We start from the raw sequence: 27,348 nt of genomic DNA, 5'->3' as shown, positions 1-27,348 counted from the left end.
TATTTTCGATAATTTAGAAGTTATGGCCCGGGCACGAAATTACTAACAATTGAAAACGGACCAGTTGATATGTAACACTCACCTTGTCCCTCTTAGGTTTGATTTCCCTGGCAACCACACAGTAGCCCATTACAGCCTCCACAAACTTGAGTAGACCAGCACCAGCCTTACTGATGTTTTTCATGGCATCCAATGTTAGACTCATAGTCTTGTCACTCATCAGACCTAACAAAGTTCAAAACCAAAGTATCTATCGATGTCAATACATTGTAAATCAATCCTGGCTCAAATGTAGTGATAACTGATTTGGGCTGCTTTTGCCAAACTTTGCTTGTCCTGAACCAAATAGCTATCATTTATTTTCAAAATTTCTTCTTAACTAAACAAAGCTGGTACACACATAATTACATTTCAAGAAGTATAAAAATATTCAGTACATTAAAAAAGTAACAAATCATTTCAGGAAATATCAAATCATTCAGTACAATAAAAAAGGAACAAATCATTTTGTAAGTGTATTTCATTTGATATGAAATTTGGTTATTTGACCTTCATACTACTGACACTATAAAAAATGTTCATGACTACAAACCTTTTACAGCCTGTGTCTGTCTGGTAGATATGGCATCCACATCCATCTCTGTGAGCGATTTGAGGAAATTGGCCTCAGCCATCATGCCTCGAGCAGACTTCCAAGATACCTCTTTGATCCCCCTCATCACCACAATACACTCACACACCCGCTGTACTTCTGGCGGAGGTTTTGAGAATGATCTGATTTCTGTGACGTCACTCTTGTCCAAGTCTTCTAGAGCTAGACGGGCAGCCTCAAGAGCTGGCAAAGCCTCGGCTAGGGCTTCCTCTGCTTCTCCCTACAACACCAGACAACAACAGATAATTTTATAAGATGTTTCAAAGGCAGAATTGAACACTGACACCATTACTGGTAAATTTGTGTTAAAAATGCATGACTAAATACCAGACATTACCACATGCAGATGTTTATTTGGAAAAAATGCTCATTATATCAAACTCAAGATAAAGTTTGTGGTTGTAAAAATAGCTATGATTATCAAAGGAAATGATATCTATCAATTATAAAACTGTTAACAACCCTTATCTATATGATAAAGTCAGTTTTTGAAGCATGCAGTATAACATGACCCGGTCATCAGTAATCAGTATGTGATCCAGTGTTAGGTATACCCATCACTATATGATCCAGTGTTAGGTATACCCATCAGTATGTGATCCAGTGTTAGGTATACCCATCAGTATATGATCCAGTGTTAGGTATACCCATCAGTATGTGATCCAGTGTTAGGTATACCCATCAGTATGTGATCCAGTGTTAGGTAAACCCATCAGTATATGATCCAGTGTTAGGTATACCCACCAGTAATCAGTATATGATCCAGTGTTAGGTATACCCATCACTATATGATCCAGTGTTAGGTATACCCGTCAGTAATCAGTATGTGATCCAGTGTTAGGTATACCCATCACTATATGATCCAGTGTTAGGTATACCCATCAGTATATGATCCAGTGTTAGGTATACCCATCAGTATATGATCCAGTGTTAGGTAAACCCATCAGTATGTGATCCAGTGTTAGGTATACCCATCAGTATGTGATCCAGTGTTAGGTATACCCATCAGTATGTGACCCAGTGTTAGGTATACCCATCAGTATGTGATCCAGTGTTAGGTATACCCATCAGTATGTGATTCAGTGTTAGGTATACCCATCAGTTTGTGATCCAGTGTTAGGTATACCCATCAGTATGTGATCCAGTGTTAGGTATACCCATCAGTATGTGATCCAATGTTAGGTATACCCATCAGTATGTGATCCAGTGTTAGGTATACCCATCAGTATGTGATCCAGTGTTAGGTATACCCATCAGTTTGTGATCCAGTGTTAGGTATACCCATCAGTATGTGATCCAGTGTTAGGTATACCCATCAGTATATGATCCAGTGTTAGGTATACCCATCACTATATGATCCAGTGTTAGGTATACCCATCAGTATATGATCCAGTGTTAGGTATACCCATCAGTATGTGATCCAGTGTTAGGTATACCCATCAGTATATGATCCAGTGTTAGGTATACCCAACAGTATGTGATCCAGTGTTAGGTATACCCATCAGTATATGATCCAGTGTTAGGTATACGCGTCAGTAATCAGTATATGATCCAGTGTTAGGTATACCCATCACTATATGATCCAGTGTTAGGTATACCCATCAGTATATGATCCAGTGTTAGGTATACCCATCAGTATGTGATCCAGTGTTAGGTATACCCATCAGTATATGATCCAGTGTTAGGTATACCCATCAGTATATGATCCAGTGTTAGGTATACCCATCAGTATATGATCCTGTGTTAGGTATACCCATCAGTTTGTGATCCAGTGTTAGGTATACTCGTCAGTAATCAGTATATGATCCAGTGTTAGGTATACCCGTCACTATATGATCCAGTGTTAGGTATACCCGTCACTATATGATCCAGTGTTAGGTATACCCATCACTATATGATCCAGTGTTAGGTATACCCATCAGTATATGATCCAGTGTTAGGTATACCCATCAGTATGTGATCCAGTGTTAGGTATACCCGTCAGTATGTGATCCAGTGTTAGGTATACCCATCAGTATGTGATCCAGTGTTAGGTATACCCATCAGTATATGATCCAGTGTTAGGTATACCCGTCAGTATGTGATCCAGTGTTAGGTATACCAATCAGTATGTGATCCAGTGTTAGGTATACCAATCAGTATATGATCCAGTGTTAGGTATACCCATCAGTATATGATCCAGTGTTAGGTATACCCATCACTATATGATCCAGTGTTAGGTATACCCATCAGTATATGATCCAGTGTTAGGTATACCCATCAGTATATGATCCAGTGTTAGGTATACCAATCAGTATATGATCCAGTGTTAGGTATACCCATCAGTATATGATCCAGTGTTAGGTATACCCATCACTATATGATCCAGTGTTAGGTATACCCATCACTATATGATCCAGTGTTAGGTATACCCATCATTAATCAGTATGTGATCCAGTGTTAGGTTTGGTTTGGTTTATTTTGTTTAACGTCCTATTAACAGCTAAGTTCATTTAAGGACGGCCTCACGTGCTTGCGACATGCATGCGTGTGGTGAGTGCGTATGTGTGTTTTGGGAGGCTGCGGTATGTACATGTTAGGTCCCATTGTGATAGGCCGGAACTTTTGCCGATTTATAGTGCTACCTCACTGAAGCACACTGCCGAAGACACCCAGCAGCACACCCCAACCGGTCACATTATACTGACAACGGGCGAACCAGTGTTAGGTATACCCATCAGTAATCAGTATATAATTTAGTGTTAGGTATACCCATGCCCTTATGTATGTATCCGATAGCCTACAGACAGTATGTGTCAACTGCCATTGTTGATAATTATGGTCTCTCTATATATGTACTTAAACATTTTTGTGGCTAGACAAATGATTCTCAAAAAAAACATGTGGACATTTTTACAGTATCTTTTCATCACTGGTGTAAATTGTTTTCCTGAAGAAAGAATTTGGTGATGTAGATGCTGATCCACCAAACTGACAAATTAAATTGAACCCAAATTAAACAACTCATCATTAATCATCAGCATCATGTACTAATGTTTGGATGGTTATTGAATAACAAATTACCCAGATCACCTGAGTCTATAAATCAATTTGTGCCCTAAGTTTGGTAATCAGAGATATTTTCAATGTATTTAATTAGATATAATATGTAGATTATAATTTTCATTCCATGTCATAAAACAGTGTATAGATTAATGGAAGCCACACATTAATCTATTGGTGCTAATTTATGAAATTTATGTAAATTTTGTTACCTTTTCCTTGACAATCACAATACTCTGTTCAGCAATTTCCTTTCCTTTGGCCTCAGCCAACTGTTTCTTCTCTGTGGCCATGGTTGAATTCTTCGATATCTCTGCCAACATGGTCTCACAAGACTGGGTTTTCTCTGTAACAGCCACTTTCTGAACGGCAAGTCGGTCGTTTAGAACTGCTAGCTGTTCACTTGCCTCAGCAATTTTTTGTAGCCCACCAGAGAGACGGTCACACTGAATAGAAAAGGATGAAAATCATTTGCTCAGTATCTATAAAATTATCATTACCGGTCACACTGAATGGAAAAGGATGAAAATGATTTGCTCAGTATCTATAAAATTATCATTACTTCCTGTCAGCAAATTATGACATAGGGAAATCTGATAAAATAATTATATCTATTACCGATATTAAATTAAAATCACTTTAATTTAATACGTAACTTGATATCCAGGTGCTCTTTCAAAACAAATCTTGCTGGTAATTTTTAAACTGTTTGATAATAACTTAAAAGGTCCATCAAAGTTCCATGTAATTGCTTCATCAATATGAAAAACAGTATGATTAAAGACAAATAGATATCAAAGCTATCAAGAAGCAGTTATGTGGTACGGTACTGGTCATTTTTGGGATACCCTGATAAACACTATGTTACCTGTGCTAGAATGTACTTGTCTTTTTCATCTAACAATCGGAGGTATGTGTTGATGAAGTCAAGGTAGTTTTTGGGTGTTACGTAGTTATTACGCCGGAGACGCTGCTGGAATTTTTTGCTGTACTCTCCAACACTCTGGTGGACAAGCACAATGTGGCTAACAACATTCTCTCGGTTTCCATCAGGGATAAGTGTATTCTAAAATATAAACAAGATAGACATCAGGTATAGCCAGTAAGCATGTTTTGGTCCTGATGTCAAGGTATCATAATTAATCTAAAACAACTTCTAGTAAATAAAGACTAAATTATAAGGTGACAGTGAATTGCAGGATAATGAAATATCAAACTTTTGAAAAAAAAATTCTTAATACAAATGTATACATTAATTTAAATATTAAATACACTAGTTTACACAAAAACCCTGATCCAGTGTAATTTAACATCATCACCAGAATTACACACAATTACACATCTAGTTGTTCCCTGTTTGTTCCCTGTTTGGCTATCTAAAATGACCAAGTTACTGAAAACACGAATGAAAAATCAGAAAAAAAACTGATAATGACAAAATGTAATCTTCTAGATGTTAAAGTACATTGTTAAATGGAGATGAGTTCATATTTCCAAGTCAATTTGAACATTTTTGAAGAAGTTATCAACAATTTTAAAAGTCCACCAAAATTTTATCTTTCAATCAAAAGATTTGAGTTGTGGTAAGAACCTAAACATTCTGAGACACTGAGCTTAATGTCACCAAGTGGTGGTGTGGGCATCAATGGCAACTTTGACTGCAGAAAAGTAACAAAGTTGTTCACCTCTGTTCCTTCAATGTAGAGAGAGAACAACAGAACTAATAGAAGTAATTTGACAGAGTATAAGCTGTAACAAGGATTACAGTACCATGCCTACTGCTGGTGTACTGTACTTACATCTGGTGCTATGAAGACACTGGCCACAGCTAACAGGGCCTGTTCTGGCCACGGGAAGAACCAATCAATGTTGGCACAGTTCACCATACCTATGGAAAAATAAGTCAAATTCCATAATGGTTTCTTTTTTTTCTTCTTCAGAAACTAGTTGTGGATTCTACAAATGTTTCAGTTTTTTCCTACATATGCAGGCATATAACAAAGTTTGATTCTAACTACAAATGGGAGACTATGCAGGACAAATTTACCCTACCATCTAACAAGCTTAATGCAAAATACATAATTTAATTGTCTTTAAATTAAAAGATAATTATACAAAATACTGTCTACAAAAATATCAGCTGAACAAGTTATTATAAATATGTATTTGAAACGGACATATGATTGACAATAATTCTTACCTGGGAAGTTCCTACAGCGAGTCCTAAGAGCATCACCGACAGGAGACATAGCAAGGACAACATGGAGGTTGTTGGCACACTTGTTCACAAAGAACTGCCAGACCATCTCACGGGCGTGAGGACAACCCGCAGCAATAGCTTCATTACGTACCTGAAGGTTAAAGGTCAAATAAAATAAATCCCAGAATGCATCTGATTAATTTTTAGTTTAAATAGATAGGAACTATCAGTGATTCACCTTTGACCTTGATTTGTCATTACGATCATGAAAATTCACTGAAACTGGTTCCCAATAGACTCTGAGGACACTTTCGTGGGTTGAAACAGTCTGGATGGTATGTATCTGTACTGGATATAGGTAATGTAACTGGCAATGCTCAAAATATAGATTCATAGTTGTCTGCTATGCATAAAGCATCAACTTAAAACTGAAAGTGTGCCTTTTTTGACAGATTCTGACTATTGTAACATTTTTAAATAGCATGCACCAACCTTGTTTTGTGTATATATAATAAAGCTATTATTATTATAATAGCACTCATTTAGCTTTAGACAAACAAAATCTGTCACAGTGACCATTGGAATCTTCTAAATCACAACCAACCTGTCCTATAATGGCCTCCTTCTCCTCGTCCAGGTAGAGGGCCGGCACCATGCCAGAAGTGAGCATGTTGTTGATGAGTTCGAGGAAGCCATCCTCTACCACATGTTGATCAGTAAATAGGAACACAGTTTTCTTGTTCTCAATGCCGAGTTTGTTATAGAGAACCTTCAAGTCCTCTCGGAATGACTGCTCATTGTAGCCTCGACTGAGTGTTATCTCGAACACCTCACACCCAGCTGTGTACGAGGCGAGCTTACACAGACTCTGTTTGCCACTGCCACCTACACCCACCAGTAGGGCGTGACCATTGTCCATACGAATTACACGGTGCACACGGGTCAAATGCTCCAACGCATCCTCAAAAAGTACAAGTCTCATTGGGGTGTAATTTTCATTGTATTCCTCCAAAATCTATAAGGAAGAGACATGATTTTCAGTGTCAATAAATCAAATTAGTTTAATAGTGAAATACTTAGTTAACATCAACTTCATTTCATTAGCTTAATACATAGATCTGCAATAGACATCATAAAATTCCTATCTGATTAAGATTGAGAAAACCATTATACAGATGTCTTGTGTTTGCATATTCATAAAGAGGACATGGAGTTCTTAATTTGGAAAAAAATAAAATCAAACGATCTATCTTGTTAATGATAATAAACTGTAACATGGCCCTAACCTCCTTAAAGAGTGCCTGTGATGCATCGTAGTCCTGTATATCTTCGTACAGTCGTGGCTCACTATCCTCCAAAGCTGTGCGATAATCTCCAAACAAGATTGGGTCTTTCATGACCATGTCCAGGTAGTTCTTATAATTATCTTCTACAAGTATCTGTAGTGTTTTCTGAAATAACAAAAACATTTTTCATAATCATTTCATAATATCCAGTTAAACTTATCTCAACATTATCTCAAATTCTGAGCACTTGAAAGACCCTGCTTAACTTATTTAAGTAAAACAAAAATCAGTTCTGACAATAAAAAATCTTCACAGAAAATACTTGGTTAGCTTGAATACTCAGGATATCTCAAAGGTTCTTCATGAACCCAATTACTTTGAGATAATTTGGTTCAACTGAACTTAATGTTTAACAATTAAAAGTACATTACATTCTACACATCCTAGTTTTTATAAAACTAAATCAATTAATAGTTTCTAATAACTACGAAACAGCTGTATGGTTCAATCAATGTCAGTTATTCAGCATATTCCATAATGATATTATAGTCCCAGACATTTACTATAACCCTGTAGACAATATCTAAATACATATGGATATTGGCAGAGTTTAAAATACACACACAATAAATGACTGAACTTTGCCAGTAACAAAAACACTAGTCTTATCATGTTGTTTTTTTTCTCTTACCATGACATTGGTTTTGTCTGTGTCGTTGATAAGTCTGTCTGAAATGACTCTCATGCACTCGTTCCTCCAGACACGGACAAATTTGTCTGGTTTGCTGAAGCGGTCAGGTGTAGTGAGGCACAGTCCCTGATAGATACGTGATAAGTCACGCAGGTTAAAGATGTAATGGAACTTGGACGGAGTTGGGGGCAGGTCCTTCACCACAGAACTGAAAAACATACATGATTTGTTTTATTTTGATTACCTTATTCTGGGGATTTAGTTTAAGATGTTTACAACCTTTTTTCTTATTTCTATTACCTATATTGTTAAATCTATTTACCCCTGTACAAATTTTGTTTACTCGAAAAAGATATGTTGTACAGTTGACCTGTTTGTAGTTTTGATTTGGTTTATTTACCTGTAAAGACTCATGGTCATCTTTGTGATAGTGGACACACAGTCTTGGATTTCCTTGGCGAAAGGCTGACAGTGACCAGAGAGGATGGAATTGTAGATAAGGTAGAGTGACTCATCCGAAGGGAATGTCATATTGAACACGCAGAAAAGGGAGACAAATCTGGGATCGGTCTCGTTACGACCACCACCAGCGATACCCATGGCTGCAATGTAGCCTATATCCTTCATGTTCTTCCAGTTGAGATCTTTGCCTCTGTCATAGCAGCCTCCTCTCTCAAGTAGGAGTTTCAAAAGTGCAATGGGTTGCTGGGTACCATATGTGTCCACCTGTAAGGTCAAAGGTCAGTAGGACATTTTATAGCTATGGTAAGATGGAAGGTTGATATCTAGATTATGAAAACATTTGTCCTTCTGTGACTTATGGCTTTAAGTATGGCTTTAAATCACACATTGCAAACAACTACTACAACACTATGCTTTGTATGTTAACACACAGCTGAAATGATTTTAACTTGGGATCACCTGTGTGGACTATGATTGTCTTCCCAAAAATATTATATAGTTTGATTTTCTGAAAATCAAAGCCATTTCGCATCAAAAGATCATTGCTAAACATTGATTTATAATTGATTCTACAATAACTATCATTATTGATTAACAATTTTTTTTATTATTTCATTGGGGAAATATAGTTTCTAAAAAGATTTGACACAAAAATATCAATCTTTGACAGTATCCAGAAAATGACATCATTCATACTTAGTGTGTTTTGTGACAATGGATTTAAATTAATACCAAACATTCTAATATCTCCCCAACACATACACATCAGATACATATACAACAATTCATTTCCTTTCTTCCCTTTTTTTTTTTTAGAAAAACTCCCTTTGCCAACTAATTTAATATCTGAGCAGATCTAGTCGTACCTGGGGCATGTTCATGTCATCAATAAAGATAAGCAGCCTCTTGCCCGGTGGAGGGCCATACGTGTCCTTGGTTCTCTTTTCTACATTCGCCTCCAAGTTTCGCTGCACATCAAGTGAAGTTGTACGACTGGAGAAGTTCATGTTCAGTAACAACTGGAATATTGAAGATTCATACAAGTTAGACATGACTGGAAAAGTTCATGTGTTGTTACGTAACAACTGGAATATTGAATATCCAAACAAATTAGACACGACTGTAGAGGTTCATATGCAGTCACAGCTGAAATACTGAACAGTCGAATTGAGAAGAAATTATTGGATTTTACTAATATTTGGATATCTATAACAAAATGAGTGGAAAGAATGTTTTTGAAGTGACACTATTGTCTAGTAGTAACTTTCCTTCACATTTCCCCCACAAAGGTACCTACATGTGTTTCTGAGTCCATAGTACGGAGGAAGTTGGCAGTGGTAGCAGACTTCGAGGTTCCAGTTTCACCAATCAAAACGACAGGATGTTTGATGCCCACCATGAGTTCCAGTAACCAGGTGGTACGGACTGTGTCAACAGTCGGCACAAGTATCTCATTGTATTTCTTCTCAGGAGCGTGTACATAAGTTGGCACTTTTTTGGTCCATGCTATCCACTTCTTCTCCTCATTATCATAGAAGTACTCGTACAGGGTAGGCTGTGAGGTAGGGATTTCACCTGTAAAACCAAGCAGGACATTATTCAGTCTCTCTTTATTGGAAAACAAAACCTTCAATTATTTATGAAAGAGTTCATTTTTACTTGTTATTTACTCGTTGGCAAAATCAAGGAGTCTTCTTCATACAAACTTAAAATTTTCATTGTAAATATTAGGATATCTAATATATCTATGCAATTACCAAATGCAAAGTCTAGCCAAGATATACAGAAAGGATATACATATTGCTGCAAAGACAAACGCTTAAAGAATATCTACCATAAGGTATCACATCTTATATTTGTTTGGCTTCATATATCAAGTTATAATTTTGTAGTAACCAATAGCATACCTAATCCTGCTAGTGTTTTACCCTCATCAACAACCTGTGTGAGGGAAGCCAGATTCTTGACTTGGGCATCAAACTTGATGCGACCATCCTCCAGGAGAGCAGCACCAACTGACCAGTACAGTGCCTGGAGGAAGTAGGCCTCCAACTCATCTGACTCCAGGTTCTCTTTCACTAACAGCGCATCCAGCATGTTACTTAGCTGGGTCACCTGGTACACAATGGAATCAATATTTAGTTATACTTAGTCACAATAAGGAACATAGAAATAAAGATAACATTGTACAGTTAAACATTTTATTGTTTCAGACAAATACAACTGTGTCGCTGTAATCATCCAGTAATAAGCTCTGCAAGACAACACAACACTTGACTCCAGATAGTGTGGGCTTATTGCAGCACAACGAAAGAGCTTATTTTCAACAGAGTTGCAGTGGACATTCTTGTGCTTATTACGAGGTATGCACTTATTGCTGAATACATATTTTGTAAAAGGAATCATATAAAGTTCTTACCATGTTGAGGTTTGTCAGTGGTATGATAGTCTTCATCTTGTCGCCCTGTCGGCCATCTAACACACCCTCAACCACCATGTCTATCAGTGATGGCACATATTTATCATAAAGTCTCTTCATCTCATCTCTCTCCAGCTTGCTTTGTCGACTGTTCATCCATTTTGTCCAGAAGGGTTCATAGCCGAGGTTCTTGGGATCGACGTATACCATTCCACATCTGGACACAGTAGCAGGGGAGGCATATTGCAGGTCAAATACCTGAATTATAGGTAAGATAGATTCCGATATATTTTTTCTGTGAACTAACAACATAAAAAGTCATAAAGGAACGGGAACACATATTCTTTATTCTTTCCTTGAAAATACAAAACTTAACAATATATGGGCAAGGATCAAAATTAGTGTAAGACAAGTTTTAGCCAAGAGTAAGACTGGTGTGATACTGGTGTGAAACTGATGTAAGACTGGTGTAAGATTGGTATGAGACTGGTGTGAGAATTGTGTCAAACTAGTGTGAGAATTGTGTCAAACTGGTGTAAAACTGGTGTAAAACTGGTGTAAGATTGGTATGAGACTGGTGTGAGAATGACTGGTGTAAGACTGACTAGTGTGAGACTGGTGTGAGACTGACTGGTGTGAGACTGACTGGTGTGAGACTGACTGGTGTGAGAATGACTGGTGTGAGACTGACTAGTGTGAGACTGACTGGTGTGAGAATGACTGGTGTAAGACTGACTAGTGTGAGACTGACTAGTGTGAGACTGACTGGTGTGAGACTGACTGGTGTGAGAATGACTGGTGTAAGACTGACTAGTGTGAGAATTGTGTAAAACTGGTGTAAAACTGGTGTAAGATTGGTATGAGACTGGTGTAAGACTGACTGGTGTGAGACTGACTGGTGTGAGACTGACTGGTGTGAGACAGGTGTGAGACTGACTGGTGTGAGACAGGTGTGAGAATGACTGGTGTGAGACTGACTGGTGTGAGACAGGTGTGAGAATGACTGGTGTGAGACTGACTGGTGTCAAACTGGTGTAAGACTGACTAGTGTGAGACTGACTGGTGTGAGACAGGTGTGAGACTGACTGGTGTGAGACAGGTGTGAGACTGACTGGTGTGAGACTGACTGGTGTGAAACTGACTGGTGTGAGACTGGTGTGAGACAGGTGTGAGACTGACTGGTGTGAGACAGGTGTGAGACTGACTGGTGTGAGACTGACTGGTGTGAGACTGACTGGTGTGAGACAGGTGTGAGACTGACTGGCGTGAGACTGACTGGTGTGAGACAGGTGTGAGACTGACTGGTGTGAGACAGGTGTGAGACTGACTGGTGTGAGACTGACTGGTGTGAGACTGGTGTGAAACTGACTGGTGTGAAACTGACTGGTGTGAGACTGGTGTGAGACAAGTGTAAGATGAGTGTAAGACTAGTGTGAGATTACCATAAGACGAGCATTGGACTAGTGTGAGACTTGTGTAAAAAAAAACTTTATTGAGGATAATAAAAGCAACTGAAGACTTTTGATATAAAAAAATAATAAGAATTCGTACCTCAAACAACATGGCACAATGTTTCTGTAGACGAATTCTTTCACCGTTTGCCAAAGTCAAAAGACGATTGTCGTCCATGACTGAGTTCATGTTTTCCACCCACAGGGCGTCAACATCACCATCAAATACAATGTACTTGCGCTCCTTCTTGTCGGTGGGTTTGTTGATGTCTCGGAAGATGTTTGAGAGAAGACCATCAGTCCAGTCTCGCGTGACGGGGTCAAGGATACCGTACAACTCTATCACACTACGATCCTTAGGATTGATGACAAATAACTTGGTAGTGGTTCCCAGTCTAAAAACAGTACCATACAGTGTGAACATTGTCTGATAAGTGGTATCGTACATAAGTACTTGTGACTATTGAAGTGAAAACTGAAAACGTTCTTTTTTTTCTCTCTCCTAAAATCATTTAATTTAACTCTGTGAAAACAATATGTGATTAATATTTAATTGTATTCCTAATAAAATTGTATTTGATGGAGCTGCTGTAGTCAAGTAATTCATACAGTTTTAAGAAAATATTCCAATTTCTTTTTCTCTCCTAGAATTTTTTTCATGCCCAGCAAATAATTATAAGTAATATAAAGTTTTTGGTAGTTTTATAGGGATGTGTTTTAATGAAAATCAGGACAATGCAGTAGATAGACAGATACAAAGTTTTGCTATTTGGGATCAAGTTTTTAGAAATGCTTACTTTGTCTGTGACTGTGCCAAGGTGTTGATGACGACAGATTTACCTCCTCCTGTTGGCCCGACAATCATAGTTGTGTGTCTCGTCATCATAGTCTCATACAGCTGTACCACTTTGTCCACCTGTTATATAAATGTTACACTAGTTGTTCCTCAAGGCTACAGAGTTTTATTTTAATACAATGAACTTTACAGTATATCATATTATTTCAATGAATTGATCACTTTCGTTTTTGACTTTTTGAGTAATTTTTCAATAAATGAATTTGAAATAATGTCTTTTGTTTTTGTTTTTTGTATATATCCTTAAATAAGGAATGACACTGTTCTTTAAAGCCAGTAGGGCATTTCAGGTCATCAGCCTGTCTTCAGGGTTGGTAACAACCAAAAGGATACATAATTCTGAGTCTGATCATAAGAGCATAATCTAATCTACTTGTGTTGATGTGACCTGAGAGTTTATTATTAGTTTATACCGATTCATTTTTTTTGTATATAGAAGACAAGTTTGTGACCTCCGTACCTGAACAGGGAGCATAACGTATCCGTTGTCAGCGAGAACGTCTTCCACAGCATCGTTAAAGTTGGGGTAGCGCACACGGGGACAGTCCAGCCCAGGGAACAGATCACCAATGAGACCGAGGAACAGTGGGACGTCCTCAAACACAAACTTGGGCAGATTCATGTCTCTCAGTGCTCTCATCAGCACAACATCCTGGACACAATTAATGAAGGTATATATCATGTACAAAATATGAATGAACAATTTCAATTTCTTAGGATAGTCATCTTATATCTAAACACTATCAATTATTACTAGAAAGCATAACACCCCACCTGGTCACATACTGACAACAGGCTACACATGATAGCATAACACCCCACCTGGTCACATACTGACAACAGGCTACACATGATAGCATAACACCCCACCTGGTCACATACTGACAACAGGCTACACATGATAGCATAACACCCCACCTGGTCACATACTGACAACAGGCTACACATGATAGCATAACACACCACCTGGTCACATACTGACAACAGGCTACACATGATAGCATAACAAACCACCTGGTCACATACTGACAACAGGCTACACATGATAGCATAACACCCCACCTGGTCACATACTGACAACAGGCCACAATGATAGCATAACACCCCACCTGGTCACATACTGACAACAGGCTACACATGATAGCATAACACCCCACCTGGTCACATACTGACAACAGGCTGCACATGATAGCATAACACCCCACCTGGTCACATACTGACAACAGGCTACACATGATAGCATAACACCCCACCTGGTCACATACTGACAACAGGCTACACATGATAGCATAACACCCCACCTGGTCACATACTGACAACAGGCTACACATGATAGCATAACACCCCACCTGGTCACATACTGACAACAGGCTACACATGATAGCATAACACACCACCTGGTCACATACTGACAACAGGCTACACATGATAGCATAACAAACCACCTGGTCACATACTGACAACAGGCTACACATGATAGCATAACACCCCACCTGGTCACATACTGACAACAGGCCACAATGATAGCATAACACCCCACCTGGTCACATACTGACAACAGGCTACACATGATAGCATAACACCCCACCTGGTCACATACTGACAACAGGCTGCACATGATAGCATAACACCCCACCTGGTCACATACTGACAACAGGCTACACATGATAGCATAACACCCCACCTGGTCACATACTGACAACAGGCTACACATGATAGCATAACACCCCACCTGGTCACATACTGACAACAGGCTACACATGATAGCATAACACCCCACCTGGTCACATACTGACAACAGGCTACACATGATAGCATAACACCCCACCTGGTCACATACTGACAACAGGCTACACATGATAGCATAACACCCCACCTGGTCACATACTGACAACAGGCCACAATGATAGCATAACACCCCACCTGGTCACATACTGACAACAGGCTACACATGATAGCATAACACCCCACCTGGTCACATACTGACAACAGGCTACACATGATAGCATAACACCCCACCTGGTCACATTCTGACAACAGGCCACAATGATAGCATAACACCCCACCTGGTCACATACTGACAACAGGCTACACATGATAGCATAACACCCCACCTGGTCACATACTGACAACAGGCTACACATGATAGCATAACACCCCACCTGGTCACATACTGACAACAGGCTACACATGATAGCATAACACCCCACCTGGTCACATACTGACAACAGGCTAAACATGATAGCATAACACCCCACCTGGTCACATACTGACAACAGGCTACACATGATAGCATAACACCCCACCTGGTCACAAACTGACAACAGGCTACACATGATAGCATAACACCCCACCTGGTCACATACTGACAACAGGCCACACATGATAGCATAACACCCCCCCTGGTCACATACTGACAACAGGCCACAATGATAGCATAACACCCCACCTGGTCACATACTGACAACAGGCTACACATGATAGCATAACACCCCCACCTGGTCACATACTGACAACAGGCTACACATGATAGCATAACACCCCACCTGGTCACATACTGACAACAGGCTACACATGATAGCATAACACCCCACCTGGTCACATACTGACAACAGGCTACACATGATAGCATAACACCCCACCTGGTCACATACTGACAACAGGCTACACATGATAGCATAACACCCCACCTGGTCACATACTGACAACAGGCTACACATGATAGCATAACACCCCACCTGGTCACATACTGACAACAGGCTACACATGATAGCATAACACCCCCACCTGGTCACATACTGACAATAGGCTACACATGATAGCATAACACCCCACCTGGTCACATACTGACAACAGGCTACACATGATAGCATAACACCCCACCTGGTCACATACTGACAACAGGCTACACATGATAGCATAACACCCCACCTGGTCACATACTGACAACAGGCTACACATGATAGCATAACACCCCACCTGGTCACATACTGACAACAGGCTACACATGATAGCATAACACCCCACCTGGTCCATACTGACAATAGGCTACACATGATAGCATAACACCCCACCTGGTCACATACTGACAATAGGCTACACATGATAGCATAACACCCCACCTGGTCACATACTGACAACAGGCTACACATGATAGCATAACACCCCACCTGGTCACATACTGACAACAGGCCACAATGATAGCATAACACCCCACCTGGTCACATACTGACAACAGGCTACACATGATAGCATAACACCCCACCTGGTCACATACTGACAACAGGCTACACATGATAGCATAACACCCCACCTGGTCACATACTGACAACAGGCTACACATGATAGCATAACACCCCACCTGGTCACATACTGACAATAGGCTACACATGATAGCATAACACCCCACCTGGTCACATACTGACAATAGGCTACACATGATAGCATAACACCCCACCTGGTCACATACTGACAACAGGCTACACATGATAGCATAACACCCCACCTGGTCACATACTGACAACAGGCTACACATGATAGCATAACACCCCACCTGGTCACATACTGACAACAGGCTACTGACAGAGATAATTCTCACCTACTTCACGGTTATCCCACAGTTACTAGGGAGAGAATAGATCAATCTCACACATGTAGGGGTTATAGACAGCTGGCACAGGCTATATGTTACTGCTTACAATAACGTAACATCATCATTTTTCATTGAGTAACCATGTCTTAAATGATGTCATCAATTTTGACGCACATTCCAAGGTGCAATGTAGATAGTACGATGAAAAACATTCATGAAAACTTAAATTTGCTTGCAAGAATGTGAGAAAAATAATTAAACATGGGTCTGTTCAGAAAACAAGGATATGTCAACTCTTGTGTAACAGTTTGGTGGGCCAGTACTCGGCAAGCTTCGCACTGACTGGCCAAACTCTTGTGTAACAGTTTGGTGGGCCAGTACTCGGCAAGCTTCGCACTGACTGGCCAAACTCTTGTGTAACAGTTTGGTGGGCCAGTACTCGGCAAGCTTCGCACTGACTGGCTAAACTCTTGTGTAACAGTTTGGTGGGCCAGTACTCGGCAAGCTTCGCACTGACTGGCCAAACTCTTGTGTAACAGTTTGGTGGGCCAGTACTCGGCAAGCTTCGCATTGACTGGCTAAACTCTTGTGTAACAGTTTGGTGGGCCAGTACTCGGCAAGCTTCGCACTGACTGGCCAAACTCTTGTGTAACAGTTTGGTGGGCCAGTACTCGGCAAGCCTCGCACTGACTGGCCAAACTCTTGAGATCCCGGGAACAGAACCATGTTAGATTCTATCAATCCATTCCTACTATTACACAAGGTTTTCCCAGCACAATGTTTTTTTAGATTAAGGAGTCCCAGAAATCTTTACCTCTGGGAGTTCTGCTGAACTTCTCTTCAGTTCTCCAGCCATGACGAGAACAGACTTCAGGGCACGCAGACCGAAATCGTAATGGTACTGTTTCGACAACTGTTCTTTGGCAAGTTTGTACAGCACAGTCATCTTTTTGGCGAGGACCTTGGCCATTAAAAATCCCTCAGAGAATAACATGATCTCGCAAATCTGCTGAAGATCAGGTACGATTACAACCACGGGACGGAACAAGGCTTTCACAGACTCGGGTAGCTCAGTACGACCAGCATATCCAGGGTTCATGGTGATGAAGATTCCAACTCGTAGGTCAAGGCTGATTTCTTGACCTTCAAACTGCAATGGTAGATCAGAAGTCATTCATACTGAATCAAATTAAGTTAGGAAGTTTACATAGCTACATAGAGCAAAGTATAATTTCTGCATTATCAACAAAGAATTTTGTAATTCACTTTCAATAGACTCCTAAACATTTTATTAATTTTTCTTTCATTGCACAATCAGAGAAATACCTGTATTTTATCAAACAGGCAAATTGATTTCAGTTCATAGTTCATTATGTATATAGCTAATTATTTCATCATAATAGGCGTTCATAAGCAAATTCTGGTGAAGAAATAAAAACCAGACATACGTGGAACTTTTTGAGTTTCAGAATGAGTCCGTTCTGGATTGTCTTCAGTTGAGTGGAAATGACAGACAGTACTGAAACATCAATTCTGTTGAATTCATCAAAGCATCCCCAGGCTCCACACTGACACAGACCCGAGAAGATTTTACCCACGGCCTACAACAGAAAGTGAACACATGTATGAACCATTTCCATACTTAACCACAAGGGAAATTACGGGTCATGAATGTTACGGGAGATTTCTTAGATTTGAGGAAAGAGATATTCCTACAAATATTAGTACATTCTGAAAACTTCAATGAGATTTTAAACAAAACTATTTATTGTGGATAAAACCCCATAACTATATCTTTTTCTTTCAAATATCAGTTTTAAATTAAAGAAAAAGATATCATTTATATTGAAGAAAAACATATATATATAGAAGGATTAAGTTCAAATCACAATAACGGGTTGTTGAAAAAGATATCTTAAATGACTCTTGAAGTGAATACATGAAGTTTGAGAGTTTGGTCCAATTTACCATCAATTTCAAATGGTTAAATAGGTTTAAATTTTTAGAATTGTCGTGTGGGTTACCTTAAAGTCCATGCCTTCTCCACAGTTGGTAACAACACAAAGTAGACCAAGAGCCTTGGCCAGATCCTTGACCGTCTCAGTTTTACCAGTACCGGCTGGCCCAGCTGGAGCACCACCCAGGTTCATGGACAGTGCCTGTGGAATAGAGGTTTTTGATATATAAAAACTATTAAAATAACAAAATCAAATTTCACAAAGCATATTTTCATTTATAAAAGAATTTAAAATTCATTGAATAGCACTGCTGTATTTTTCTTGGACAAATCATGTATCTTCTATCAGGCCAGTGTTTTTGCAACATTAATTCTTAAATAATTCCTCAATAAATGGATTCACTTTTGAACTCAGAAACGATATAGCTAATCTAAGGAACAGTAGGAATACTCAGACAGAAATATTAAACAATTTTCAAGAAAATTTTCTAAATATATATATATATATATGAAATCAATGTAATCATTCATTAATACACAAAATGATGCCAATACTTTGTCCTGTGGTCATACCTGAGTGAGAGTTAAGTAAATTCTGTCGGTCAGTGGAGTAATGACCAGTCTACCATTAAGGCCCATGTACTCGTACCCATAGCCAAACTCTCCTGTACATTGTCTGACCACCAGTTCATCTGGCTCTTTCTCCCAATAAAATCTCAATTGACTCTCCCACTCAAACTCCTTGGCGTCCATAATACTGAAATTGAAATAGAAAGAATACATGTGTTTTTAGTATGTTTTAATTGTAACATATATTTCTAAGTCAGTGACAGTGACTCCAAAAGCAGTATCAATATCAAATGATATTTTACGAACCTGTCACGGACAAAGCCATCGATGATGTCACGGGCATGTACGTCAATGATGAGGACTGTGTTGAATTTGGAACGATCATTTTTGGACAGAGGAGAACGAATCTGTACGACGACCTCGTTGATTTGTTTGTGTTGTTGTTTGGCATAGTCCTTCATGGCAGTCTTCTGACCTTTCTTGACCTTACGGAAAGTGTCCTCAACTTCCCACGTCCACCAAACCTGGTTACCTGCCAGACATATCATACCCTGGTATCCTAACATCCAGTCCACTCTAAAATCACAAAAGTATTAAGCATTAAAGTTTTGTTTTGAAACATAATTGATAACATCAAAACTGTGCCATTAAACAATCAAAATGTATAGATAAAGGATTGACCCAAAACTATCGTACAGTAGATCTTATTCAGAGATGTCCCAAAAATACAAATGTAGAAGGACAGATGAAGAACTGATTTGGACAAGTAGATTATTATAAGGCATCCACACCTTGATATGGGCTCTAATTAATGAATGTAGACAGTGTATCAAAGGTTATGAAGGGATTAAAAAAAACCCAGTAATTCTTACAACTTCCTGAGATGCAATGTAGTTTATAGTAGAACAGTAAATATCAGAATTATATGATGCCTTATATTCTAATTTAATATTTTAGCTGATGCCAAATGATGTCTTTTCCAATAATCTGCATGCAAGAATTGAGTACCTGTTCTTGCCATCTTCTCCATAGAAGAACACAGCTTCCTTTGTGATAAGACGATTGGTGGATCTCATCTCCTCTAAAACTGACGTCATCCAGTCTTCTACGCGACCTTCTGCGGGAATGTTTGTGCGGAACTCCATCACTTCTCCCTCAGCAGAGATCATGGCTGTAGCTAGGGTTTCATTACTACCACCCTCTTGGAATCTCAGAGAGGCGATGTTGTCGTACATCTATACAATAACAAGAAGGAAATTTCATTTGGAGCTTTATAAATTTAATAGAATAATAATTATCAAAATATTAAAAACTTATAAACATAAAGTCTTGAACTTTTTTTTTATCACTAAAAATTTGCTCTCAAAAATATAATGAAAACAAAAGTTTTTACTGTTACAGACTGGCCATTATTGGTTCTAAAAATGCCCTCCATATGTGATCAGGAGCAAACTACTTTTGCAAGATCAAGGTTAAGAATATGAAAGTATTAAATGCCTAGGTGTTTTAGTGAGCTCTGATGTATTCACTTTTCTAAGTGCCATCACTAAGCTGAACACAGAATGACAGACTACAGAGGGAGAGGTAGTCTAGTGCTCTAATGAATTAGTTAAAGGTTGAGAGTCACCAAGTGACTTGATGTTACATGAGAGGCGTACACTTACTGCCCAGGTAGTAGATGATTTCGCCCTACAACATCACCTACATACCTTGATGATGTGTTCCTGTACACAGTTGGCATCACTGCTACCCAGGATACTTAGCAGTTCATCGTCGGAGATGAAGAAGAACCGTGGGAAGGCATTACGTTTGGAGTCCAGGTAGTCATTCAGTGACTTCTGACATTTCTCAAGTCCCATGCTCAGACTCTCCAGGTCCTGGAGGCGGTTTGGTGCATGGCATGCTGTCTTGATGGTTGGAGTTTTGTGAGTGTCTGTCATGATCTGTTCACAACAAATTTTAAGAGTGATTAAGAATATACATGTTATAAACTAACATTAATCATCCTTGTTGATGGAAAGGTGAAGAGGGTCTATATGGGAGGAAATCTCTCAAACAAAATCAACATGGCGAACCAATGATTTTTACATCTGACTGGGGAATCAAATCACTGCTGTCTTGGTAAAAGGTGGGTACACTAACCACTACGTCACCTGATCTGAATTAGACTTACCTTTTTGAAGGTCCTATCAATCTGGTCGAACTTTTTTGCCTCCTCTGGCAGCTGTGAGCGGATGTCTCCACCAATAAAGATTCCCTCCAGATACATCCATTTTCTCTGGACAACCATCCAAACCTACGACCCAGGGAATATTACCAACAATTATACAACAACTAGACTGGTTTGGTACTGTTTTACATACTATCAACACCTTAAGGTCTTGTTAGGATGGTATCACTCTTAGACTAGAAAAGTGAAACTTCATTTATTGGAAGAGGTTATTTATTGACTAAACAGATACTTACATCTAAAACTTCTGAAACAAGAGATAAACTCTTCTCCCAGTTCTGGACAGAGTTTGCAAATGGACCAATGAAACGTGAGGCAGCCATACTCTGTAGATTCATGGCACTGTCATCCAGGTTTTGAAGGACGTCATCAATGGCACCTAAGATGTAGCCACGGTTTGAAGTCCCTTTCATGTATGGGACAATGGTGAACTTCATGCTACTCCACATTTCCTCCACCTCTTTAACACCCTATGAACAGGACAAAGTGAAAAAAAAACTAATAAATAAAATACCCATGAAACATTTCAGATAAAGAATATTATAATGGATTGTAAAGACTAATGTTACCTATAACCATTGCTGTACTTACTATAAACAATGTCAACTTTACTGTAATGTTTACTGTAACTTATAAACAAGATGTTTAGAAATTTTACAAAAGAAAAAACCTGTCTGTTCATAAATTTGGTGTTTATTTCTTAATGTTCAGGTTTCAAAAAAGAAAAGAAAAATATTCTGAACATAACATTGCCAAAATCAAAAGCTATTCATCATAAATGTTTTAGGAAGTTGACCCTGACCTTTTCAATACCCATTTCTTTGCTGGCTGCTGTTACAATTTCTATGATGGTTTCCTGGAAACGCTGCAGCTCCATAGCGAACACATTAGCCAGAGTAAAGGTTTCTGGGTTGATGTCAAACTTCTGACCAGTCTTATTCATCAGTTCCTTCCAATGGCTGTCGTGTAGAGAGGAGGGTAAACATGATAAATGAGCATTACACAGACCAAAGAACCTGTCCTGTTTGTGAGAATGGAAAGTTTTAAATAAACTAAAAAACAATCTGTATTTCCCCCAAAACTGACCAAAACACTCGCTTGTTAATACAAGAGGCCCAGAGGGCCTGTATCGCTCACCTGGCTTCATATGAAACAAGAATGATGCTTAAGAATGTTTGTCGTTGGTATTGCTATGTCAATATCATAAGCATTTTATATGGATACATGTACATTGGTTTTATTGTAATTCTAAAAATGTGAGATTTTTATTCCAAAAGGTGTATTAATCCATTAAATGAAATTGGGGGGGGTCAACTCCTTCCTATATACAATTTTGAATACCTACCCTGGATGCTACCAGTCAAATTTGAGAGATATCTATAGCTTAGTTTCAAAGAAGAAGTCGTTTATATCAATTTTGCCAAATTGACCCCTTTTGGCCCCACCCCTCAGCCCTATCATTTGTACAATTTTGTATCCCTAACCCAAGAGGATGCTACCAGTCAAATATGAGCGATATCCATTGCTTAATTTCAGAGAAGTCATTTATATCAATTCAGCCAAATTGACCCCTTTTGGCCCCGCCCCTCAGTTCCCTGGGGGGTCACCACCATCATTTGTACACTTTTGAATCACGACCCCAAAGGGATGCTCATAATCAAATATGAGCAATATCCATTGCTTGGTTTCAGAGAAGTTGTTTATAACAATTTAACCAAATTGACCCTTATTGGCCCCGCCCCTCAGACCCCCGGGGGGTCTGCCCCACCATTTGTACAATTTTGAGTCCCCATCCCACAGGGATGCTTCTGACCAAATTTGGTCAAATTCCGATCTGTGGTTATGAAAAAGAAGTCAATTGTTGTCGGACGGACAATGGATGCCACATATGTTATGGACATCTGAAAATATTAATGCATTGCAGAACGGAATGCAAATTTTGCAAAAATCTTTTGAAAGAAAATTTGATGATGTTACTTAAATAGAGGAAGAACTGATTTTGGTTAACTTGAGGAACAATCTGATTTAGAGAATATTTTCTTGTTAATTTGATAATAATCTCACCGTTCTCGTAGTGCTTCGTGTTTGAGATCAACAAACAGGGGGAGAGAATCACGGAATTCCTTCATCTTTGATTCGAGGGCACGAGCAGCCTGTAGAGCTTTGACATCTCGTGGCATCTTCCTGAGCTGTTTGAGGAAACCCTCAATTCCATCCTGTAGAACTTGGACATTGAGGTTGGACCAGAGTGTTTCTGACCATCCCTCTCTCGCAGCCTAAAACACACAAATGTAGATCTTAGGGGAGTAAAAATGACAGCTTGCATCACATGTTTAATGAAACAAAGAATGGTAAAGTTCTCCATTAGCTAATGACTTATCATTTTCCAATCACCATTTCTTCCTTGGTTTTTCAGTAGAAAGTTAAAACAATAGTTTGAAAATTAAAGTACATTAAAATTTGTTTTCATCAACTCACCATTTGTTCCTCGTACAAAGCATAGACCATCTCCAAACCCTTCATCTGTTTCTGTACCTCCAGCAGGTCTGGGTACATGGTGATTGGCAAGTCAAACAGTTTTTCAGCATTGGCTAGTTCCTGTCGGTCAGTCTCGTAGTCTCCTACCTCTCCACGGAACGTTTTCATCAATTCAAGACCTGGTCAAGTAATTCAGCACAGGTAATTAATAAACTTCAACCCTAATCCACATCTATCAGATACACTCGACCCTAATCCACATCTATCAGATACACTCGACCCTAATCCACATATATCAGATACACTTAACTCTAATCCACATCTATCAGGTATACTCAACCCTAATCCACATCTATCAGGTACACTCAACCCTAATCCACATCTATCAGATACACTCAACCCTAATCCACATCTATCAGATATACTCAACCCTAATCCACATCAATCAGATACACTTAAACCTAATCCACATCTATAAGATACACTCAACCCTAATCCACATCAATCAGATACACTCAACACTAATCCACATTTATGAGATACACTCAACCCTAATCCACATCTATCAGATATACTCAACCCTAATCCACATCAATCAGATACACTCAACCCTAATCCACATCTATCAGATATACTCAACCCTAATCCACATCTATCAGGTACACTCAACCCTAATCCACATCTATCAGATATACTCAACCCTAATCCATATCCATAAGATACACTCAACCCTAATCCACATCAATCAGATACACTCAACACTAATCCACATCTATCAGATACACTCAACCCTAATCCACATCTATCAGGTACACTCAACACTAATCCACATCTATCAGATAGATTTTGGTCAAATAGGCTGGAAACTGGATTTTTTTTAGTTCTTGCTATAGGAAAAAATAACACTAGTCTTAAAAATTCAAATTCTGGAAATTATTTTATATTAGAAACCTGTTTAATCTGACACTTGAGGAATCCAATATCCTATTTGATCCAAAGCAATAATGTATCATAATGTCAGATAAAACTGGTATATTGTAACATCCTGTCATTAATCAATTACTTAAAAAGTGGCTCAGTGTAGAAAACTTTGGTCAGTATAACACCTATGTTACTGAGGTACAGATCATTCTCATCATACCTTTGTCCAGATTGGTGCCCACAGCTCCAGGGCCCTTTTCATAAAAGCGAACAGCAAATTCCTCAAGGGCTTTCTGAAAGTCTTTAATCTGGTCTTGTGTTATCTAAACAAGGAAATACATATTTTAAGAACATTTTTTATGACATCTAGAACAACCTGAAGGAAAAATCAAACACACTTTATATTATACTATGTTATCATTAAGAATTATTAAAGTAACAAAACAAATCACAGTTTCTTTCAATTCATAAATTTCAAACAAAAACTGTCTGAACAAGAAAATATCAAAAAGACTTACCTCTGTAAACCTCTTCTTAACCATGAAGAGGCTTGCGTCAATGTTCTTGGACTTCCAGACGAGGTCGTCCCAGATTTGTGAAAGGTTCTGCTGGATTTCCTTCTCCTCATCTGTCACTTCTATGTCATACATTGACAGAGTTCGGTACCGCTCTTGGATATCACGGATCTTACCCTCCACTTCTAATGACATTGTCTTGATTTCAGAAATCGTTGTCAGCACAAACTTGAGGTCCTCCAGACTGCTTGGGGTTGAATCAAGGTCGTCCGACTTATCCTAATAAAGAAATTATAGTACATTTACATTTTATACTTAGTCTATATACTATAAAAGTGCCTGTACTTCCAAATACTAAACTTTTGCTATCATCATATCATGACAACATGCAACTACACTATTGTGACATCATAAATACATGACATCACCTCACTATCTAGGTTGTGAAAAGATATAGCCTGTATTCCTGGAAAATAATCCCGCTTATTTTCTCACCAGTCATGTCATTTTGACAAAAAGAAACTTACAGTAAGTAAATGTCAATATTATCTAGAATTTGTTAAACTTTGAAAAGATATGGCATAGTTTGAAATGATATTCAAGCAATTTTAAAAAAGATTATCTTAAAAATATTTCAAGTACAAGTGGAAATATGCTGCTAAATGCCAATATGATAAAGATAGAGCTTACATCTAGATTGTCCCGGAGACTGTAGAGGGCCTCTTTAGAGGAATCCCTGAGAATCTTCCCGAGGTGTGAGATCCACTGTTTGGCATGGTCCTTGACCGAGGATGCCAGAGGTCCCATGTGGAGTCGGATACACTCCTGATCCTTGACTAGCGGCAGGCCTTCCACCTCATCGATCGTCTTGTAGTAGTACTGAAGTTTGTCATCAAAGGCCACCACACTAGGGCCTTTCTGGTACCACTTATCTGCAATGGTTTGCTGTAAAAGAAAGCAATCTCATTAATTAGTAATCAGTAACAAATTAAATATTTCTAACTAAATTATAGATATCATAGATTAGATTAGCAAATAACAAAACTATCAGGAAAAATCTCTGTGTGAAATATTATATATGATTTTTAGTTAATTACTTCACTGACTTTATGCTTAAGGACAGTGAGTGATCTGATTTTACAGCCTGTAACCAGTCATACAGATTGATGATAATACAGGCTTACAGATACAAACATAGCAATTATTGGGTATAAAATGTACAACATGTATACCTAGTAAAATATCCTGAAGCTAGTAAAATATCTCACACTAGTAAAATATCCTCAAACTAGTAAATATCCTCACACTTAGAAAATACTCTAACACTAGTAAATACCCGCACACTAGTAAATATCCTCACACTTAGAAAATACTCTAACACTAGTAAATACCCTCACACTATTAAATACTCTAACACTAGTAAATACCCTCACGCTTAGAAAATACTCTAACACTAGTAAATACCCTCACACTAGTAAATACTCTAACACTAGTAAATACCCTCACACTTAGAAAATACTCTAACACTAGTAACATATCCTCAAACTAGTAAATATCCTCACACTTAGAAAATACTCTAACACTAGTAAATACTCTAACACTAGTAAAATATCCTCACACTAGGAAAATACTCTAACACTAGTAAATACCCTCACATTAGGAAAATACTCTAACACTAGTAAATACCCTCACACTAGTTAATACCCTCACACTAGGAAAATACCCTCACACTAGTTAATACCCTCACACTAACCTTGTCCACCTTCCATATGCTTCTGTACTTCTTCCATCTGTTGAGGTACCGTGTCATGTTAGTGAGAGTATTTTTGATGTTGTTTTGGATGCCCTGTACATAGTCTATTACTTCTGGGTTCACAGAAATGTCCGTAAAAAAGCTAAATACATATGCTTCATCCTCGCCCTCTACTTTCTGTGGTGGTGTTTCGATACATGTTCCATTCATCCAGCGTACAAACATCTTTGTTCTTTCATGTAGAAAAGTTAAATACACAGGATTATTTCATTT

At 38.6% G+C, this 27,348-nt stretch overlaps 1 protein-coding gene across 3 annotated transcripts in view; it reads right to left on the bottom strand.

The window, feature by feature from the left end:
* The window catches only part of LOC117332951 (dynein heavy chain 10, axonemal-like), a 70,229-nt gene that overhangs the window by 20,143 nt on the left and 22,738 nt on the right, over nt 1-27,348 (bottom strand). For all 3 annotated transcript variants that reach the window (XM_033892035.1, XM_033892036.1, XM_033892037.1), the window contains 33 exons: nt 27,076-27,307; nt 26,013-26,267; nt 25,326-25,601; nt 25,028-25,130; nt 23,887-24,065; nt 23,473-23,684; nt 22,211-22,367; nt 21,645-21,878; nt 21,352-21,474; nt 20,888-21,121; nt 20,187-20,413; nt 19,485-19,754; nt 19,182-19,365; nt 18,676-18,810; nt 18,100-18,252; nt 17,466-17,801; nt 13,520-13,711; nt 13,001-13,119; nt 12,304-12,598; nt 10,753-11,010; nt 10,241-10,448; nt 9,631-9,908; nt 9,200-9,352; nt 8,272-8,597; nt 7,872-8,079; nt 7,181-7,345; nt 6,499-6,909; nt 5,895-6,045; nt 5,494-5,582; nt 4,563-4,760; nt 3,907-4,140; nt 593-872; nt 83-225 (listed from right to left, as the gene is read on the bottom strand). In XM_033892035.1, coding sequence (XP_033747926.1) covers nt 83-225; nt 593-872; nt 3,907-4,140; nt 4,563-4,760; nt 5,494-5,582; nt 5,895-6,045; nt 6,499-6,909; nt 7,181-7,345; nt 7,872-8,079; nt 8,272-8,597; nt 9,200-9,352; nt 9,631-9,908; nt 10,241-10,448; nt 10,753-11,010; nt 12,304-12,598; nt 13,001-13,119; nt 13,520-13,711; nt 17,466-17,801; nt 18,100-18,252; nt 18,676-18,810; nt 19,182-19,365; nt 19,485-19,754; nt 20,187-20,413; nt 20,888-21,121; nt 21,352-21,474; nt 21,645-21,878; nt 22,211-22,367; nt 23,473-23,684; nt 23,887-24,065; nt 25,028-25,130; nt 25,326-25,601; nt 26,013-26,267; nt 27,076-27,307 — 7,018 coding nt within the window. The remainder of the gene's footprint in view (nt 1-82; nt 226-592; nt 873-3,906; nt 4,141-4,562; nt 4,761-5,493; nt 5,583-5,894; nt 6,046-6,498; nt 6,910-7,180; nt 7,346-7,871; nt 8,080-8,271; nt 8,598-9,199; nt 9,353-9,630; nt 9,909-10,240; nt 10,449-10,752; nt 11,011-12,303; nt 12,599-13,000; nt 13,120-13,519; nt 13,712-17,465; nt 17,802-18,099; nt 18,253-18,675; nt 18,811-19,181; nt 19,366-19,484; nt 19,755-20,186; nt 20,414-20,887; nt 21,122-21,351; nt 21,475-21,644; nt 21,879-22,210; nt 22,368-23,472; nt 23,685-23,886; nt 24,066-25,027; nt 25,131-25,325; nt 25,602-26,012; nt 26,268-27,075; nt 27,308-27,348) is intronic.

The sequence above is a fragment of the Pecten maximus genome, chromosome 8 (genome assembly GCF_902652985.1).
Source record: "Pecten maximus chromosome 8, xPecMax1.1, whole genome shotgun sequence".
Taxonomy (NCBI): Eukaryota; Metazoa; Mollusca; class Bivalvia; order Pectinida; family Pectinidae; genus Pecten; species Pecten maximus.
This window is presented reverse-complemented; position numbering and strand designations above follow the sequence as displayed.